The sequence below is a fragment of the Camelus ferus genome, chromosome 18 (assembly GCF_009834535.1).
Source record: "Camelus ferus isolate YT-003-E chromosome 18, BCGSAC_Cfer_1.0, whole genome shotgun sequence".
Classification (NCBI taxonomy): domain Eukaryota; kingdom Metazoa; phylum Chordata; class Mammalia; order Artiodactyla; family Camelidae; genus Camelus; species Camelus ferus.
This window is the reverse complement of record NC_045713.1, coordinates 10,597,010-10,618,294: the sequence shown is the minus strand read 5'-3', so window position 1 is coordinate 10,618,294 and position 21,285 is coordinate 10,597,010. Positions and strand designations below refer to the sequence as shown.

Genomic DNA, 21,285 nt, shown 5'->3' with positions numbered 1-21,285 from the left:
GTTCTCCCCAGTGGAGTGGCCAGTGCGGGCTGCAGTCAGCCTCCCTCCCCATCATCCTGCTTGTCTGCACACCGGGCTCCCTCCTGCAGGCCCCGCCGTGCGCTCTGAGCGGGGGCTCCACCTGGAACAGCCCTCCCGCCGTCGGAGAAGCAGGAGGGAGCTTGCACCTCAGTTCAGGAGCCCATCTCTGACCAGGTCTCAGAGTCCCTCGATTTTCAAGGGTTCACAGTTGATCAGACGTCACTGAGGATGAGGCCTCTCCCTCCAGGACCCCAGGGCGCCCGTCTCCGTCTGACGAGGTAGGTGGACTTGCAGACCCTGCCCGGCCTTCTGGGCTCGCAGACAGCTGTGGTCCAGCTGCCAAGTCCCGCCCTGACCAAAACCAGAAGTGGCGGGGCAGGGGCACCCACCGTTAGTGACCGCAGACTGCCCAGCTAAACGAGGACTCGCAGGGGCCCCAGGCCGGCCCTCTGCCAGCTCTGACCCACAGGGTCTCCAGGGGAGGGATGGCCCCTGCGGAGATGGGCCTCAGGGACTGGACGGCTGGCATCGCCTTGGCCTCCTCTGCTCCCAGTGGGACACCTCTGCCTTCTCACTCCTCCTGCGCACACGTCCTCCGGCCCCATCGGTGGCCGAACTCCCTGGCATCAGCCGGCTCCTGCACTGTCATCTGTCCACCCGTGTTAGGAGCCTCATCCCACCCCGCCACACGGGAGGCCAGGAGGACAATGCCGAGGGGTCAGACACTGCAGAGTGTACCCCAGCATTAAGCCCCCACCTCTGCTGGTCACTATTTCGACCACACAAACTGAGGGATGGCACGCTCTGACCTGTATACAGTGACTGTGACCCACGGGCGTTTGTGAGACTGTGAAAGGGCCCTTGAGTGCCTGTCACAGTCACTGCTCTGCCTCTGATGGTCACTCTCCCTGCCACGGCGACCAACCACCCTGGGTTGTCCTCCTAGACACCTGTCCCTTCCCATCCACTGACCAGTGTCCGGCCACTCTTCTCCCAGACCTTCCCTTGCCCTTGCCTGATCCTGGGGGGCTGTCTGGAGTTCAGGCATGGCAGGACCCCAATCCCAAGCTTCTGAGGCTCCTGGACACCTCACATCCTGAAGATGAGGGCAGTGTGGTCAGTGCGGCCACCATGGCAGAGCCCCTCCTGCTGAACTCCTAACAGTCCTTGTCCCCCGAGCCTCCAATGGGCCCACAGGGAGCGTGTCTCCTCGCTCTGCCACAGAGCAGTGGGGCTCAGGGCGGTCAACAGCGTGAGGTCACACAGAAAGCAGCCAGCAAAGTGCAGGCTGAGCCGCGTGTCTGCCTGGCTCCAAAGCCTTCACTTCCCACTGAGTGGCACTGCGCCCACCCCAGTCTCCCAGCAAAGGGACAGGCCCCCCGGGCTGGATGCCGGCACGCTGGGCCACACGTCCTGGGCGTGGGCCACATGTGGACGTGTTTCCGGGGGACAAGGCCTGCTGCAGCTGCGGTCGGGCTCCGCGGGGGATGCGCGGCTCCCTGCAGCCGGCGGGGTCCTGCTGCTCCTGTTTCACTCGCTGGCGTCTTCACACGTGCGGGTTTCTGTCTGTCTTTTCGGCACATGCAGGTTTCCGTCTGTCTTCGGTTCTCTGCACTCACTCCTAATAGTTACAGTGCATGCGATTGACTCATTTCTCAGCAGCGCCTCTGGCTCCTCGCCAGCAACAGCGGAGAATGCACCCTTCTTCTTACCGCCACCTTGTCTGCCGCGCCACCGAGACTAGTTACATCGCTGCTGTCATCGCTCCCCCGGCTGTGCCTTTACACTTTAAATACGTTTCTGTCCCTGTGACCCGAGGTGCCGGCCCTGAACTCCCCTCTGAAGCTCGCCCGCTGCTGTGGGAGCGCTGTGAATCTGCGTCCTCACGTCCCCTCTGACCTCCTCGGGACACTCACCTCCAGCTTTTAGGTGTCGTGTTGTTAGTTTTACACCGTCGGGGTTTGCAGTGACGCTATGGGTGAAGCACGGTACCCATTTCGGCAGATTTCAAGTGGCAAACAGGAGAGATGAGATGTGGTGGGAGGCGGCCTCTGTCCCGGGGCTGCGCTGTCTGCATGGGGTTGTGGTTTGTACACAGAGGCTGAAGCCAGCCTCACATGGGGCCGGGGAGCCAGGGTCCTTGGTCGTGGCCCCTATTTCCACCTGACTGCTGAAGGAAAGGCAGTCTGTGCCCTGAACAGAAGCCCTGACCCACGTCATTATCACTTGCACATTTCCGAACTAAAGGAAGAAACTAAGGAAAAAATGTTTTCAAAGACAAACCAAATTTTACAGTCAAGCACAAGACCACAGGCAGACACGGGCTACCAGGAAGACACGACCAAACACAGCACTTTACAGACCTCAAAGAGGGAGGCGCAGCCCAGTGTGAGTTCGGCACTCGAATGCCATCCCGAGACACCAACCCTCCCAAAGCAGCAGAGGTTAGCTTTGCGTTAGAAGCAGACGAACGTATGGGTGTTGGGGGCCTGGGCCCCTCTGTGTACACACGGAGTTTCTGGGTAGGACCAAGCTGACCAAGTTTCTTTCTCAGCGTGTGAGAAGGCAGGAGAAGCAGAAACTACCCCATCAGCGTGCCCTCCAAGTGCCGTGGACGCTGCGGCCTGGCCGCTGCCACGCAGTGAGCTGGGGAGTCCCGGCCCCACCCCAGCCCCCCACAGCACCGCGCTGCGTTCCCTCACGGGCTCCTCGCAGCTCGGGGAGTCGCGTGGGCGACTCAGACTCCTCGTTAACCCCAGTCACCTCTCACCCGGCAGGGCTGAATTACAAGGGCTCACACACGTTTAGGAGAAGGACACGCGCGCAGGTGTGTGTTCACTGTCGCTCACTCTCCGCCACATTTTCATCTCTTCTGTGGCTGGAGCTCAACACCCTGTGATGAAACTGAGATTTTGTTCAAAGGCACATCTTTGTGAACTGGGATTTGGGGATTAAATGGAACCCAGTCTCTCCTTAAACATCCGCTCTCCTCCCCTGGCTGGCTCTCGTCTGCTTTCTGAACAACCATTCCACCTTTTCCCCCAGGGCCCCCGGGCGACCCTGCCCTGCCCACACCTCCACCCGGGCAGCCTTCCCTCAGACGAGCCCTCCTTCTCTTAGAGGCCCGCCTCGCTCCCCGGGCCCGGGGTGGTGCGTCGCCGTATGCTTCTAGGTGGTGTCCTGTGTGTGTGTGCGCGTTTGCACACGCACGTGTGTGTACACGTGTGCGTGTGTGCTTGCGTGTCCTCTCGCTCTCAGAGGACATCACCAGCATCAGAGCCCCAGTTCCTCCCACGAGGCCTCGCTCCTGCTCTCACACGATAGGATGCTGATGATTTCAGGAAAAGGGAAACAAACTCGAAAACAATCTGGCTACTCAGCAGGTATTTTCAAGGTGACTGTGGAAGAGTGAGAGAAACCAGACAGCATTTAGACGCGGCGAGCGGCCCGCCGTGGGACAGAGGCTCGACTTGAGCCCCAACCGCTGTGGCAACAGTCTGTCTAGAGGGGATGTGTCGTTTCAGAAAGTGGCCAAAGAAGTCTGGGGGGCTGGAAGAGCCCTGGGGCGCCTGCCCAAGGCGGGGCCGGGGCGGCGGGGAGCAAGCCGGCTGCCCGCAGCGGGACCTGAAGCCACAGCCGCCAGGCCAGGGCGCTCGGCCGGCTGCAAAGGTATAGTGTGCGCCGGGCGGCAAGCGACACAAAGACAAGGTGCTCCGGATGTCCCGGTCCCTGCGGCCAGGAGGGGCAGGCGGGTGGAGGAGGCCGGGGGCTTTGCCTCACACGAGGTACTTTCCCTTCCAGGGACACTTCTGCCTGAGCCCTGAAGACTCCAGGGCTCCTCGACCCAGGACACAGAGAAGAAGGAAGGGGGCAGGGCAGGGGGAAGCAGTGACCCCTCTGGGAACCCGGGCCCCCCCTTGGAGCTGGAGGAGGGGCTGCAGTGCTGTTCCCCCCACTCCCAGCCGTCACGGGCTGGGGGCTGCTCCCTGAGTGTCTGGCCCGATCTCAGAGAATGGAGGCGCAGTGTGGGGCCCGACCCCCTAGAAGCTGTGGGGTGGGCAGTAGGGTGGCAAGACTGGGGCGCACCACCCACAGTGGCTCAAAACTGCACATTTGCAAACACAGATTCTCTTCAATTGAGCTCTGAATTCCCTTTCTGATAAACTGGAGGAGGCAGGCCGACTTCTAACTGCGTGGAGGGGAGGTTCCAGTGTGTCTGGTGGGGCAGACCCTCACAGGTTGGAGGACCACATGCATCACTTTAGCTTAAAAGCATTGAAAGGATCGCAGAGTAGCTGGCAGGTGAGGGAGAAACGGCCGCACTCAGGTGGCTCTGGCGCATCCCCCGAAGGAAGGGTCTAAATGCTGAGAGCTCTCCCTGGTAAAATATTTACGCAAATAAACAAGAGTTTTTCCCTCTAGGCGCCTCCCGCACTTCATGCTGTTAATCTCTTTTGGAGATGCAGGAACGTGTTTTGATACAGGTCACAAAAGCACCCGCTACAGGGGTGTTTACACACACAGAAGGCCGTGCTGCCGGAGACGGAGCGTTGACTCAAGGCCCCTGGATGCAAAGTGAGTCTCGCAAAAAGATGTTTTCCTTTCTCCCCCATGAACACCAATCTGAATCTTTAGAAACTATTTCCCCATCTTTCCTACAGCATCTATAATTCAGTGCGCTGGCTGTGGTAACACCCAGGTGGCAGGTAACCCAGACAACGCATGCTGCAATTACAACTAAATGTCAGGACCACAGAGGAGGCTCAGACGCGATGTTTGCCACGTCGGAGGCTGGCAGGGCGCTGTTTTATTTGGACTGCTCCAAGTATCAGAGTACCACACTTTCCTTACATGGGTTTTTGTGACTTTCAGTGACCCCACCCCACCCCTCCCGGGGATGACGGAGCTAAACCCAAACTTCTCAGCACTTGGGGAGTGTCCTGTAACCTAACCCCAAACTGTCTTTCGGGGATGAACCCTCTGCTCCATCACTAGGGTGACGGAGCACAAGTCCATGCAACACACCGTCGGCGAGTACAAAGTAAACGTTAACGTGAATACAACGCAACACGATACAGACGGAATTTCTCTAGTCCGAGAGAAAGGGCGAAGCACCGAGCCACCACAAGGTTCCAGGAGAGGTTTGTGCGTGGCAGGCTTTGCTCTGAGTTCTCTCTCACAAGGGGCTTCACCCTATTCCCTCTCCAGGGCTGGGGAAAAACCGAGGCCCAGGAATCCAGTCACACAACATTCTTAATGATCGCGTTGGCTAATATTTACTGAGCTAGAGGTCCTGACCCCAGGGCCGGGCCTCCAACACAGACCAGACCTCAGGGCCAGGCTGCTCATCCCCTTGGTCTTTAGGATAACACCCGTGTGTAAAGAGAGTCCCGAAAAGAAAACGGTCAAAGGACACTTGCTGGGCTGAACTGTGTCCTCCCAAAACTCATATATTAAAGTTCTAACCGTGAGGACCTCAGAATGTGCTCGTGTGTGGAGATGGGGTCGTCACAGAGGTGATTACAGTCAAAGGAGGTGATGTGGGTGGGCCCTAATCCGAGGACTGGTGTCCTTATAAGAAAAGGAGGTCAGGACAGAGAAGCACACCAGGAGAAGACGGCCGTCTGCACACCAAGGAGGGAGGCGCAGAGGAACCAACCCTGCCGACACCTCGACCCTGGGCCTCCAGCCCCCAGAACTGACAGAAAGCACATTTCTGTTGTTGAAGCCGCCCGCTTAGTGGTACTCCTGGCAGCCCCAGCAAACTAATTTAGGGCGTAAACTGGAAATTCCCGAAGGGAAAAAAATACTTGTGGCCCAGAAATTTTGAAAAAAAAAATCCCCCAACATATAAATATTTCATTTTACCTATTAACCTGGCTGAGTTAGTGTCCAGTGTTGGTGAGGCTGGGGTGACGTGGGCTGATTCACAGTGTTTCTGGAGAGAAAATTTAAATGTGTGTGAAGACCCTTAAAAATGTTCTAACACCGTCTCCTAGTTACTCCCCACCCAGGGTTATACCCTAAAGAAACCAGCAGAAGTGCTGTGAAGATTCACCTCTAAGTATGTCAGTCACACCGTCAGTTATGGTGGTAAAACTTGGGAGATGATCTACATTCCTCCATTTTCAGTTATAGTTTATCTGAGTTGAAACGTTAACAATATTTGAATATGTTCTTACTGTGGAAGTTCACACAATACAGGCATATTTAGAAGGCTTCTGGTACTGGTAATGTGGTCAACCAGGTGTCCTGACAACTCTCCTGTCAAGGCATTTAAAAACAATAAACATGATATCAAGAAATGGAAACCTTCTAAGTGCATGGTTGAACTGTCAAGAGAGGAGGAATGACAGGGGTGGAAGAGGAAATGGGAACAGCATTTCAGAGATGTTAAGATGCCCAGGGATAGAGGACAGGGACGGCCAAGGCCATCTGCCACCGAGCAGACCCAGCATAAAACCACACGCCACCACCGTCGAAGTCTGAGTCTATGGAATGTTGTGGAATGTTGGCAAAGAGGCATCAAGGGACAGGAATCCTTCTGCCTGCTGGCGGGTGTGCAAACTGGTGTCACCACTCAGGAAAACAGTCTGCGTCATTGTGGAGAGTTGAGAATGTGCAGACTCTGACCTGACGAAGCTGTGCCCGGTGTCCACACCAGAGAGGCCTCACACAGGTGCACCAGGCTGTGCTGCCACAGACCTACTAGAAGCTCCCCAGGTACCCAGCATCAGAGAACGGATGGCTGCTCTGCCAAGCGCAGAAGCTCATGGTCAGAGAGCCGTGAGATGCAGCTGATGCCTCCCTGAGACAAGCAAGAGGCACAAGGTTGAAAGGAAAAATCAAGCCATGGAAAAATCCATAACAGGAACTCACATAAAGTTTCCAAGACACAACGCTAGTACTGGGTTGTCTAGGCTTAAATACAACTGCAGTGAAATCATAAAGGAAAATAAAAGAATGACAAACATGAAATTCAGGCCAGGGTCTACCTTTTGCTGGGGCTTCGGTGGTACTGGTAGGGTTCCACGTCTTAAAGTAGGTGGCGGGGACAGCCGTGTTATTTCATTCCTCACTGTAACAAATACACTAGAATGACGAGATTCCTTTGTACATATGGAACATATTATAGCAAAAATATTAGAAAATTGACTGGAAGGAAAAATGTTGACATTATTTTTAGATGGTGGAACTGCAGATGATTTTCATTTTCTTGTTATTTTGTGAATTTTGCCTTTGAAAAACATATAACAAGGAGGCAAGATGGTGGAGTAGAAGGATGCTCGTAGCTCACCTTCTCCCACAAATACACCAAAACTCACATCTACAGACCTACTCAGCCAACCAGAGCACCTGCAGAACTCCGAAAGAACATTGCCCTCTTCAAAAGGCAAAGACGCCAAAAATCTGGTAGAAGAAAAGGAAAAAAGAAAGAAGAAAAAGCAAAACAGTGCGGGGATCCCACGGGGAGGGAGGGGCAAAGGAGGAACAGCGCTCGTTTGCTGGGTCTCCCCCATCCAATAGAGAGGCCAACAGGATGGAAGGGGAGCCTCTGAGGCTCTGATCTGCCCCGTTCACCCCTTGACTGACAGATCTGAGTTAAACGGGCATAGAGGGTCCCCACGACACCCAGCCCGAGACACGAGCCGGCAGCTGGGGCTAGGACAGGCCACCCGAGCCGGGTGGAGGACTGCGGCGGCTGCACTGAGGCAGCCCCAGAGGACTGCAGGGGGCTGTGCGCCGTCGCTGGGAGGGGATATGGAGCAGAACAACCTCGGTCCCCCATAAATTGTGAAAAAAGCAAAGCAACAAGGCTGGTGTGCCCTGGGGGGAGGGCGCCGTAGCCTTTGTCTCCTCAGACCTGTGCCACCATCGCTGGTCCTCCTCGGAGAAGAGAGGCGGGGCACAGCCACAGCCGCCATCTTCTGTGTGCAGCGCCTGGGCGGGGGTGGCCGAGACCTGAATCCGCACCCAGGGCCTCCGAGACTCCTAGGCAGGACTGAGACTTGTTTATAGCCCAAGGCAGATAGGATCTTTCTGCCCTGGCATCTTAGAGAACTTGTGCCACCAAGACAAACAAGGAGCTGAGATTTGGCACAGAGCAGGGAGGAGGCCATTCCATGGTCTTCCCCAAGCCCACCTTCAGAGCGCCGACCTGAGGCGGATCGGGCAGCTGCACAAAGCAGCGGAATAACCAGTGCTGGGAGAGGGCGGGCAGCCAACCACCTTCCTGGCAGGAATGCAGCACCTGACCACGGTGCTGGGAGGGGGGTGTGATCTGCCCATCTGACTCGCCCCAGCGCAGCATCTGACTGCGGCATTGGGAGGGGGAGTGACCCGCCCACCCACCAGATAAGAGCTCAGCTCCAGACCCAGTGTTGGGAGGGGGCGCAATCTGCTAGCCGATAGCCACTGGGAGCAGCACAGACGTGGGTGCCAACAGAGGGCCTCTGGAAACAGCAAGCTGAGTTCGTGAAACAGGGCGAAGACACAAAGACCTCTCGATAAAATCATTAAGAGCACAGCATCTCCAGGAGAACTAGATAACTGATACTCCTTAAGCCACAGTGCCAGAGAGATATGAGCAATATGAAGAAGCAGAGGAATCACTCCCAATTAATAGATCAAGAGAAATCCCCTGAAAGCATGATCAAGGACATAGACATGGATGGCCTACTAGATCAAGATTTCAAAAAAGGAGTGATCAAAGTACTGAAGGAACGAAAAGAAACAGTGTTTAGAGATATAAAATATGTCAAAAATGAAATAGAAGCTATAAAGAAGAACCAAGTAGAATTAGTAAACTCATTTGCTGAGATGAGAGCTGACCTAAAGGCTGTGCAAAGCTGGCTAGATAATGCAGAGGAACAAATAAGTGACCTGAAGACAGGACAACAGAAAGCACCCAATCAGAACAGCTGAGAGAAAAACAAGTAACAATGAAAACAATATAAGGGACCTACGGGATAATATAAAGTGTGCCAATCTTCGCATAATAGGGGTCCCAGAAGGGGAAGAAAGAACAAAGGGGATTGAAAAGGTGTTTGAAGAAATCATGACTGAAAACTTCCCACATCTAAAGAAGGAATCAGATATCCAAGTACAGGAGGCTCAGAGGGTCCCAAACAGGAACAATCCAAACAGACTCACATCAAGACATAGCATAATCGAGATGGCCAGAGTCAAGGATAAAGAAAGGATCCTAAAGGCAGCAAGAGAAAAACAAAGAGTGAGTTATAAGGGAACCCCCCATAAGGCTCTCAGCTGATTTCTCTACAAAAACACTACAGGCCAGAAGGGAGTGGCAAGATATATTCAAAGTCCTGAATGAAAAAAAGAGGCAGCCTAGGATACTATATCCAGCAAGGCTATCCTTTAGAATAGAGGGAGAGATAAAGAATTTCACAGACAAGCAAAAACTAAAAGAGTTTAGCAACACTAAACCCAGGCTAAAAGAAATACTCACAGGTCTACTCTAAATAGAAAAGAAGCAGGATGCCACAAAAATGAGAAACTTATAACTGGAAAGGAGGCAACTGTCATGAATTGCAAAAAGAATAAACACAAAATTGTAAAAGAAGACATCTAAACCATTAAGAGTGGGAGAGGGGAGCAAGGAAAGCCAGTTGAAAACACTATGGAGATTCCTCAAAATACTAGGAATAGACTTACCATGTGACCCAGGAATCCCACTCCTGGGCTTATATCCAGAAGGAACCCTACTTCAAAATGACACCTGCACCCCAATGTTCATAGCAGCACTATTTACAATAGCCAAGACATGGAAACTGCCTAAATGTCCATCAACAGGTGACTGGATAAAGAAGCTGTGGTATATTTATACGATGGAATACTATTCAGCCACAAAAACCGACAACATAACGCCATTTGCAGCAACATGGATGTTCCTGGAGAATGTCATTCTAAATGAATTAAGCCAGAAAGAGAAAGAAAAATACTACATGAGATCGCTCATATGAGGAATCTAAAAAAAAAAAAAAAAAAAAAAGAAAGAAAGAAAAAAAAACAAAACAGAAATACAAAACAGAAACAGACTGATGGACATAGAATACAAACTTGTGGTTGCCAAGGGGGCGGGGGGGTCAGAAGGGACAGACTGGGATTTTAAAATGTGGAATAGATAAACAAGATTATACTATATAGCACAGGGAAATGTATACAAGATCTTCTGGTAGCTCATAGCGAAAAAAAATGTGACAATGAATATATGTATGTTCATGTATAACTGAAAAATTGTGCTCTACACTAGAATTTGACACAACATTGTAAAATGACTATTACTCAATAAAAAAGTTAAAAAAAAAAGAAAAAAGTATAGCGAATGGGCTATTTTTATTTTATGGTTGTCCTTTTTAAATGATAAAATATCTCAAACACGCAGAAGAATACTTGGAATAACATAGATCACACACCCACATGTTCATCAGACACTGAACAAATCTTGAGGTTTTGCCAGATTACACTTCTGCTAGGTACATGTGCCCATAGAGGACCTACAGCAATGGCTGCAGAGTTTTCAATCTACAGAGGCGTCTTCATGCTACACACACTCTTCTGCAACTTGCTTTCTTCACTCAACAGATGTTTGTGAGTTTGTTCGTTACTTGAACTGCCGTCACGTCCTCTGCAGTGCGAATAGCCCACGATTCACCTCTTCATCGCCTTAGTGGGGGGCGTATGGACTGTTTCCAGTTCCTTTTTTCTTCTCTGTTGTTTAAAGCAACTCTGCAGTGAATTGCCTTGTGCTTTTCTCCATGGGAACCAGGGTGAGGACTTCTCCAGGGTTAAGATCTGGAAGGGGATGTTGGCTAGGACATGGGTGCCCGCAGGCGAGACTGTCCCCCGAGTGGCTGTACCAGCTCCAGCTCCCGCACGAGTATAGGAGACGGTCTCCCCACAGCCTCACCTCTGCTGGGCTCATCAGATGCTCTGTGGTTCTAAATCTGGTGAGTGTGCAGTGCTATCTCCTTGTGACCTGAACTATCATTGTACGTGTGCTTTCATGATCAGGAAAACGACGTCAGAGACCCCGTAACAGTGAGGTGCATGGTTGCAGGCAGAGATGACCACCGATGAGATCCTCCGAGGAAAAGCAGAGGCCGGGGTGGGGGGTGGTCTGTCCTGGCAAAGGCCCAGGCAAGTGGAACGGCCTGGTGCTGCTGAGGCCGGAACCTCACCAGGTTTGCAGGGAAGACCTTGGGTGCGCAGTTCAAAGTCACGGCCGCAGAGTCAGGGCGCAGGTCTGTCCGTGCTGAGAGTGAAACACACGTGAAATGCATCCTCTCCCCATGCTCGCCCCCGTGGAGCCCTGCTGTCAGTACTGATCTCAGCGGCCGGGAGGCTGCGGAGAACGCAGAGGTGATCACAGCATTGGGACCAGCCGGGTCCGGCCGGGGCAGCGCAGGGAGCCCGGGGCGGCAGCGCCTCCGCCCTCAGCAGCCCGGGACGCCTGCTCCTTCGCAGACAGCATCGCTCTTGAAGACTCCCGGGGCAGGACATGACAGGTCAGAATCTCGTGTCTAGTGCTGTAGAAGTATTTCCTGCTGCACAGCACGCCAGGGTGTCCCCTGGGTAGTCAGACAGTTCACCTGCTTGTTCTGGAAAAGGCTGTCAGCAGGGCGCTGTGTGGGTTCCGGGAACCCTCGCGGGGGCGTCAGCTCCGCAGAGCCCAGGGCTCCAGGGCCCGAGTCAAGCCTGCCGGAGTTTCTCAGGGGCACAGGATCTGCAAGGCGCCCTTGGCCAGAGGCTCCTCCAGCCGCTGACTGTGATTCAGGAGCAGGCACTTGCAGGGGTCACCTAGCTTGGCGGGGCTGTTCCCCCAGCAGAGCGCTCCTAGCTGCGACTTCAGGACCCGCAGCAGGAGAGAGCGGATCTGAAGGTGCCGATGGCTCCCGAGCCCCAGGCCCCGCTGCAGTTGTCAGCCATCTGTCCCCTCCCCCGGCTGCCAGTCATCCTCTAAACGACAAGTCTGATCATGTCACTTCACTGCTCAAGGTCCCTGGGTGACTCCCTATGGCCCTCAGCACAGATTTTCAAACTTTTTTTTAAATGAAGTGAACCCCCTTTTTACACCAAATCTCAGAATCCTCATGTCAAAAGCAGGTCTAAGTGTGCGTTTTGCTGCCTACTCATGAGCCCATGTTTACAACCTCACTGTAAATCACCCAGAACACAAGCCGGCATGTTTGCGGGTCTGTTTGCAGGGAGGCAGAGGTAAACACCATCTTTCAGTGCTGAATACACGTGCCCGGTGCCTGGCCTTTAAAGGCCCACTCTGAAAGGTCTGGGCCTCTGGCCACCTCCGGCGCACCCACCAGGTCTTCCCAGCAGGTGCCAGCCCCGCACAGCCCACGGCTCCATCTGGGACCTGTCCACGCACCCATGGGCAAAAGGCAGCCGTCTGTTCAAGGCTTTGGAAGCCACTCATTCTCAAAATAGCCCCCATCCCCGACCTCCCGAACCCAGCAGGCGGAGTGTAGGACACCGAGCGGAGCCTCCAACCCCCTCGCCGGTCACACAGTAGTGTCCCCAGTGTCCCTCCCTCCCGGCACTGTCCGCACCTCAAGGATGGGGACATCTCATCCTCACGTCCCACTCTGTACGCGATGCCTGGCATGTCTGAGTCCCTTCACTGGTCACAGGGAAAGGGTGAAAAAACAAAGGGACCCATGATTTTTCAAAATAAAATTTGCCACCTCTGGGGAACTAGGACAAATTAAGGCTTCTCATCAAAGTGATCAGAGCCGGCCCTCGGAACGGAAGGTTATGAGTGCACTGCTTCCCTGGGACCCAAGCATGCTGTTCCCTCGGGGAACTTCCTCCAGGGACTGCGCGCAGGCCCTGCCGCAGAGGAGGGACGTTCCCGGGACCTCGGAGCAAAGCCCGGGCGGGAACCTTCCTCGGAAAACTAGCCGGTTGTTTCCCAAACATACATCAGAGTAACTGGGTTATTTCAGAGCAGAGAAAAGGTCAATTACAGATGGTCCTGCCCTGAACTGCAAACAAGCAGGAAAGATCCTGGGCTAGAAAAATGTGATTTCACTCTGCAAAGAAACACTTAGCGCAGGAGACAAAGGGTCAAAGCCTCTCTGCTCAGAAAGCGCCAGGCGGCTGTCGACAGGGTTTTTTCTAACCTCTTAGCCATCTAGCAAAATTAGACGAAATCCACCTAGTCGTCCCTTCCCTCTGGGCTGCGGTCTTGGTAGTCGCACCGCTCCCTTACCCAGAACGACGCCGTTGGGCTCCTCCGGGGGCTGCCACACGGTCCTCACAGATGTCAGCCTCACCTCCGGGAACACGAGCCTCACGGGGGGGCCTGGGGCTGGGGGGAGAGAAGACAGTGATGCAGGCTCCACTAGGACGTTATCTGGGCGTGTGATGCGGCGACGCAGGATGCTGCGGGCTGGCCGAGCACAGTCACTGCCACAGTGACACCACTTACAGGCGAGTCACTCCAAGTTTTGGGAAAATTGTAATAGGGAAGAGCAAATGTGGCTCCATATTAGACCTGTTCCTTTGGCTCTAACCCTGGGCTCTGTCTTCTGGGCTGAGTCCTGCTGGTTCTGCACCTTTTGTAGAAGAATGTCACCTAGAGCCTGAAATAGACAGGACAGCCCATTCTCAAGGCTCTGACCTTTAAGGGTCTGACACTTTTCCTTCATATAGAGATAAAAAGTTGCAGAGCAGAGAATAACATTTGTCTTGTTGGACGTTTACAGGGACACCATGCCCTGGCCCACGAGGACGGTTTCAAGAACAAAGGATTCCAACACCAGGAAGTTTGCAACAACCAGCCACACCCCTCCCCTTTTCAGTACAAAAGGAGCCTAAATTCTGACTTGAGGAAGATGGTTCTCCAGGACGAGTCCCCCACCTTCTCAGTCTGCTGGTTTTCTGAATAAAATTGCTATTCCCTGCCCTAGTGCCTCTCTCCTGATTACTGGTTGTCTGGTGAGCAGCAGGAGCTTGGACCTGGTAACAAAACGGTGTTTGGAATCTGTGTGTCTCCCTAATGATGCTGAGGAAACTCCTCATTTTGAATCCGGCTCATCCACTTTCCAGGTTTCAAAAGCAGTGCCCGGGAACTGCGCTGGGGGGCCCGTGAGTGCGAGCTGTGTGAGTCTCGCTGACCAGCCACGAAGTGGCTTTGTAGAGGGCACCCCGCGTCAAAGAAGAGATTCCGCTGGACCGAGCTGTTCCTCTCCTGGGCTGGACACCCACAAAGTAGCTGTCAGATCAATAGGAGGCCGCAGGCCCCTCCCAACTACAAAAGGAGGCTACAGTGATTAGCCAAATGACACGGCTGTAATCAGCGGCTTCTCCCTTGGGCACACCACCCCTCTCCCGCGCTGGCCCAGAAAACCAAGAGCTGACGTCCACAGATGCGGGCACTAGTCCTCCTGCGTGGTCCGATGCACCGGCGATTCAAAACCAGTTATGTTTCGAATAGCAGGCCCTCGTAAAATGCATTTACTTGAACGGACAGGCGTGTCAGCGTGTGGCCAGCTTGGGGACTTCCTGCTGGAACTTAATGGCTGGCTGACTCCCAGGTAAGAGGCCACGAGCATGGAACAATCAATACAGAATTAGAACGGCATGTGTTACAGTCACCCCAGGGCTGCTGAATTCTGCCTCCTGCTCTTAAGCTGAGAAGAGTATTTTAAATTGTAAACGTGTGCTGTGAGCCCTGGGTAAGGAGGAGGCCACGGGCTCACGCGGCAGGACCAATCCACAAATATGAAACTCTGATGTCAGTCTTACGTGGCATCTGCCCCCTCACTGTCCCCAAGGGTGGTCCCTGCGTCACACTGAAATGTGGAGAAGGAACACATTTATTTCAGGATTGTGTGTGAGAGAAAAACAGAAATCTTTCCATGACTCACCAGCCGAGGCTGTGTTACAACTGACGGAGTGTGAGGAACGGTTACTCAAACGCCCCTTTAACTTTTCACCTGTGTGACCCTAGACATACCATGTAGTTTTGCAAAGAAATGACTTTCAGGTCACATGCTCCCTCTCAGAGCCCAGCTGCCCTGAGACCTGTCCTCAGGGGAGGACGATGATCGAGGTGGCCTCCCTGCCCCCGACCCAGGGGAAGCCCAGCAAAACGGAGAGACCGCGGTCCAGTGCGCTTGTGGGCTGATTTAATGACTTCAGTAAAGATGCTTCAGGAAATCTCTGGTGGTTTCACGTCCGTCAGCTGCTTCTGATCCCCACAGTGGGTTTTGGGGGGAGAATACGTGTCACAGCCTACCATGATCGCGTAAAGGCGCCGACCTCTAAGTACTTGACGTCTGCGAAGGGGAGGGACACACTTACTGATGACAACGTCGTCAAAGCGTGCTTGTTACTCAGGCGGGGACGGGGTCTGGGGCCGGGGACCCAGCAGACGCACCCCGTGCAGAACCTCCAATGATCTCTTGTCACGCACACGCCGAGAGCATGGAGGCACTCGGGTGGGAGTGGGCGCCTTCAGCCAGATTTGTGCCAACACCGCCAACGGGGAGGTCCCAAATTTCCTGCCCGCATCCCCCCCCCGCCCCAGCCCGGCCTTGAGGGTGGACGCGGCCCCCAGTAGAGCCGCGACGGAAACTCCACACAGGCTCAGGTCAGGCCGGAACGCCCACTCCGGCCGCAGCTGGCCAGAGGAGTGCTCAGTGACCCCAGATCAACTTTGTTTTGTTTCCCTCTGCTGAAAAAAGGAACAAGTGTTTTGAAAATTAACTTAAACGTGACAACCACCCACACGGCTTGGGTCGCGAAGGCAAAGCCGGGAGGTGGGCCGAGGCACAAGGGGACACGTACCGTCATCCTTGGTCCGTTCCAGGATGGGGGGTGTGCTGGGGACCCCATTCCCGATGCGGGTGAACGCAAGCACCTGGAGTTCGTACAGCACAAACTTCCCCAGACCTGCCAGCAGCGCCGACTGTGTGTGGTTCCCTCGGACCACGTGGCTTCTGGGCTCAGGATCCAGGTCTTTGGCCCGGAACAGAATCTGAGCATCAACACAGAAGGCAGGGGAGTCAGGTCACGGGGATGCCGTGTGCAGGAGGGGCCTGGGGACCAATCGGCCAGGACCCGGCAACCGAGTGTCCTCCCCCAGGGCCGCTGTGTGGAGGGGCTGTGAGTCTAACTCCTATTTGCTGGCATTTTGGGGAAAAGATGGCGATGAAGCAGTTGGGGCTGGAGCTATGGCCCTGCCCAAGGCTGGGCTGGGAGGCGGGACTCCCTGCTGTAATTTACAGGCTTTGAGGCTCCCAGCAGCAGCCATTAAAACGAGGACTTGGTATGAACCAGACACATCCTGCTTCCTGCAAAGGGAGCCAACTGCCCTCCCAGTTGCCTGGCTTATGCGGAGACTGTTATCCACCTGAACTGAGGCCCCACCTCCAGCCACGCACTGCCCACAGGGCCATCCTGAGAGGCACCCCCATGGCCCACCTGCTCCTGCTCATTCCCTAGGGCCACCTTCTCTGAACTGGCCCCTAAGACCAGTGACCGGAAGGCTGGGAGAGACGGGTCAGCAGGGAGGAGTGTGAAAACAAGCGCTTCGCTCCAGGGTCGGGTGCGGGCGGGGCGTGGCTTGTTGGCCACAGAACCCACTCGGCGGGATCCTCATGTCTGCAGGGGCCACAAAGGGCAGATTAGAATGCCTGGGGCGGGGCGTGAGAACAGGTCGGGAAACAGGACAGATGCCGGAAAGCAAGGAGGTAAAGGCCTGCTAGGAGTCTGTGCGGCTGCGCACAAGACCGCCAGGCCTTCCTGGACAAATGCAGGGGCTTCATTCTGCTGCCTGGGTGGTGATGAAGCAAGAACAGAGCAGGTTTTTAAGGGTCCAGGTAAATGCAGGCAAAACTAAATCCAGAAACGGCTCCCAGAGAAGCTGGCAGGTGTCCGACCCTGACGGTGGAGGCCACTGCCCGGGCCGGGCCAGGGTGGCGGTGACACCCATGCAGACACGCATGCAGGTCTCTAATGATGGAACCGGCACTTCACAGGAGAACCCGCTTCATTCTCGCGCCAGCCCTGCGAGGGGGCTACCGTCGTCGCCCCCTTGCACAAGCTGGGAAACGGGCTCAGCGCTCAAGTCCCTGTTCTGGCCTGTTGGGGTCACACCAATGCCTAAGCCCCACACGGTCATGAAGCTTAGATGAGACAACAGACATGAAAATCAGGAACCAGGCCAGGGCCGGAGAAGATCTCAGAAAACAGGAGCTTGCTGGTTTGAGGGGTGACGGCTGGTGGCACCTTCACAGCATAAACATACACCTACCTTGTAGCCCAGGATTAGCCCGTTCTGGTCCTGCTCCGGCACCGAAGCCCACGTCAGCAGAATCTGGGTGGAGCTGACAGCCTCGGCCGACACATTTTCAGGGGCGGCTGAAGGAACTGCACAGAACGAATTGAATCAATTGGCACCCAAAGTCTAAAGGCTGTGGTGAATAAAGGTCTAATTTTTACGCGTGTTATCAAGTTGTCCTTGAAATGGCAAGGTATTCTGAGTGTCTTGTCGTGATCAGATTAAATCTGCAGGGCTATCACAGAAACGTATATCTCTTTAATATTAGCAACAAATTCCATAAACCCTGGGTGTTCAGGAGCTCAGTTTTACCTGAGTCCTCGCAGCAAGAAAACATGCTTGGTCTGATTCTCACACTAACTCGCGAGAACCGTGACTTCCTCTCCGGAGGGGATCCTCGCTTTCAGACGAGCGTTCACTGACATCTCTGAGCACGGCGTTTTGTTAGGGGACGGGCGGGTGGAGGGGGGTGGGGCTGAAGCTATGATCCACACGGGGGAGGTGGGGAGGGAGGTTACTCCATGCGTACCCCTGTTGGGGGAGCCTTCAGGGCCCTGACTGCATTTAGTCCTCACGATCACCAGGCGAGGGAGCTGTTGGTACCCACCTTCCACAGAAGGGGAAACCGAGGCTGAAGAAAATCACCGACGTCCCACGTTAATGGGTCTGGAGGTGAGCTGAGCACCCATATGATGTTCACATTCAGGGCACTAATCTGTCCCGAGTCGTCTGCCATGGTCCACACGTTACACGTATGAGGACAAGTCCACTTTTAAAGCAAGGACTCTGTGTTCTAGACAATCTCAGTTTGCTTCGCTGATTTTCCTGTGGGCCCATTTCAACCTCAGACGTCATTCAGACGGGAACAGATGGTCGTGGAGGGCCCCCAGCAAAGTCAGGGTGTGCCGTCTGCAGACAGGTACGGAGCGAAGGGCCGCTACCAGCCATGGCCTGAAGGTCCCCCGCCCCCCGAATCTGTGGTCGAGAAGTGGGGGAACCGTCAGGTTCAGGAATCTCATGGGCTCACAACACGTGCTGGGACCCTGGCACCTCCCTGGTCACCCCTCAGGACTCCCTGGGGACTGTGTCCTGCGGCAGAGGAGGGTCACCTGCCCTGCCCGTGGTGACATGCAGAGAAATGGCGGTCACCACTTGAGGCCGTGGGCCCAGAGGCTCACGGGAAGGGGGTGCTCCCAGCTCTGGGGGGTGACCAGATGCCACGTGGCCTGGAAGCTGCTCTCCCCCGGGCTGCTGCCCCAGGCAGGCTGCTCTCGATGAGTCCCCTCACCCCACTGGGGCCAGGCGCTCGGCCTTGCTACTGGCGGGTGATCATAGGCTGTTTGTTCCGAGGAAAGTGAAACGATGAAGCTGTAACTGCCAGGAAGAGGATGAAGGAAAAGCTAGGACACACCAGCCGGCCACACAGAGGGGCTGTTTCTTGCTCCCTGCGGTCCTGCTGGGCTCCAAACAGTGGGGTGTTGGGGCCCCCAGGGGTTTTCTCTTCCCTCCAGCCATGGGCCCACTCACTCACTCATTCATTCATTCACTCATTTATTTACTCATCTACCCATCCATCCATCCACCCACCCACCCATCCTTCCACCCATCCACTCTCTCACTCACTCTCTCATGCACACGCACCTCCTCCTTCCAGCACAGCCACAGGAAGGCAGCTGCGCTAGCCAGTCTGAACACTCTCTCCAACATCTGATTCTTAGATTGTCTACTCCAAATTGATCTGGTTTCTGTTATGGGTTGAACTGTGTCCCCTCGAATTCCCATACTGAGGTCCTAACCCCTAGTATCCAGAATGCAAGCTTATTTGGAAACTGCGTCACTGCAGGTGTAATTAGCTAAGAGGGGTCACACTGGGGTAGGGTGGCCCTAGCCGAACATAATGGTGTCCTTAGAAGAAACAGCTGTGCACATAGGAACAACTCCACGGCCAGACTGGATTTATGCCATCAGAGCCAAGGAATTTCTGGAAGCCGGAAGGGAGGCCCCCCGGGGCCTCCAGCACGGCTCTGCTGATCCCTCTGCTGATCTCTCGGTCTCCGACTTCTGGCCTTCAGAACCACGAGGGAGGAGAAACTTTCTCTGGTTTTAAGCTGCTAGTTTGGGGTACTTTGCTGTGATAACCCCAGGAAGCAGATAGAGTCTTTAAGGAAAAACGCCAGAATTCACGAGGTCCTAGAAGAGGGGCTGCTACGTTGTTGGCGAGCTGGGCCGATCACTGCCACAACCAGCAGCCTTGCTGACGGAGGCTGAGTGAGTGATGAGGCTTGGCCAGCAGGCCGCAGCCTCCCAGGGCGGGTTGTGGGGGAACTCTGGGCCTGGGGGGCTCAGCCACCTCTGTCCCCTCTTGTCCCCAGAGGGGCAGTCCTGGGGAGCATCCTTCACTGTCTCCTGCGGGTCAGCCTTGGAAACCATAAGTGCCCCAGTCTCACTGGAGATCTACAAGTAACAGCTAGTTTTCTCAGTTGCGGTAACGTGTGCATCCAGTTCCTGGGGGGCTGTCCACGTCCCCAGGGGATGTGGGCACCGTAACTGGGCCCCGGCGCCTAGAACACGGCGGGGTTCCTAACGAGGCAACAGGCAGAGAACACGGCCGGGTTCAGGGGTAAAATTTCAGCTGATTCAAGTCTCACCAGGATAAAATCTGCATTTAGTTACAAAGCATTTACGTTTTGCAGACTTGTGAATAAAAGCCTCGCCCCTCTCCCTGATTTGAGGGAGATTCAACTCCTTCCCTGACGTGACATCCTGAGTTTTGAGAACATCCTGGAAACTCCTCTTTCATTAAAATCAATACCATTTAAAATGCTTTTCCCTTCATTTTTTCTCCCTCCTCCACAGTATTTCTCACCGCTCAGTTTGCAGCGACTCCTCACGAAGTCTCTGATTTTCCAGGCTTCATTTACCCTGATAATGTATCGTAATTTATCATAAGATGTCAGGAGACCGGCTAGATCACGCTTCGAAACCGGAAACCGCATTTAGGCATGGCTCAGGCTGTTCTGGGCCGGGCTGCGAGGCTGGCTTCCAGCGTGTCTGTGCACCGGGCTGGCTTTGAGCACCAGCACGGTTATCTTCACGGAGGCGATGCTGTGGTCCAGAGGCGGGTCTGCAGTTTCACTCTGGCGCGCAGCTCTCTCTGGTCCCTGTCAGCGGCATCCAGTGATGGGCCCTGGCACCCCTGCACCCTCTTCACCAAACGTCGAGCAGTGCTTGGCAGGACCAGTTCCCTGAAGGGGCGGACAGAAATTCTCTGCAGGCGAGGGTCCCTGATCAACTTCGGCAGGACCAGGGAAGCAAGCTTCACACCTGCTGCAGCTGGGAGGGGCCCGCGGGTCAGAGGTGGGAGCTTCCTGCAGGAGGTTCTGGAAGTCCCATTTGGAGGTGGAGGTGCAGAACCCCTCGGGGACCAGCCCCGGGTGCAGCACCAGTGCCCCCAGAGGAGAGATCAGCTCGAGGCGGGGTCCTGGGGGGCTGCTCTCTCAGCACTGAAAGTGCCTGAAACCCGCATCACCCATACCCGGACGTGAAGAGCAGTAACCCTGTTGTTAACTTGGGAAGGAAACACCTGCTGAACCCGAACTCTTCTCTTCTTCCCCAAGAGATGTGTGTTGAGCCAACATTTCACTGAGCAAACGTTCAGTGAAAACCTAAACATTCTTTCCTGTAAGCCATAACCCTCAGCAGAGGCAAGAACGGGACAGCTGACAAGGCAAAGCATAAGCTGTGAGAATAACTCTTACTTCCCAAGTGAACGAGGAACTGGACCATGGGGAACCCACCCAGTCAGCTCTGCAGGGCCGCACACGCTCGCCCCGGCCGTACGTCTGCACATTTGTCCACTGAGACAAGAACAACCCCACCTGCTCTTCTGGAGACAAAATCTGTACCTCAGACGACAACGCTGCTCAAGGAACCGTCCTCAG

General features: G+C 54.6%; 1 protein-coding gene and 1 long non-coding RNA gene across 6 annotated transcripts in view; one reads left to right on the top strand and one right to left on the bottom strand.

The window, feature by feature from the left end:
* SDK1 (sidekick cell adhesion molecule 1) overlaps positions 1 to 21,285 on the bottom strand; it is a 718,389-nt gene that overhangs the window by 68,358 nt on the left and 628,746 nt on the right. For all 5 annotated transcript variants that reach the window (XM_032459946.1, XM_032459947.1, XM_032459948.1 and 2 more), the window contains 3 exons: positions 17,318 to 17,433; positions 15,850 to 16,039; positions 13,268 to 13,366 (listed from right to left, as the gene is read on the bottom strand). In XM_032459946.1, the coding sequence (XP_032315837.1) occupies positions 13,268 to 13,366; positions 15,850 to 16,039; positions 17,318 to 17,433 (405 nt within the window). The remainder of the gene's footprint in view (positions 1 to 13,267; positions 13,367 to 15,849; positions 16,040 to 17,317; positions 17,434 to 21,285) is intronic.
* On the top strand, positions 3,311 to 5,233 carry LOC116657511. The gene is made up of 3 exons (XR_004312634.1): positions 3,311 to 3,690; positions 3,823 to 4,323; positions 4,444 to 5,233. It is a non-coding gene; the product is annotated as an uncharacterized LOC116657511 (long non-coding RNA).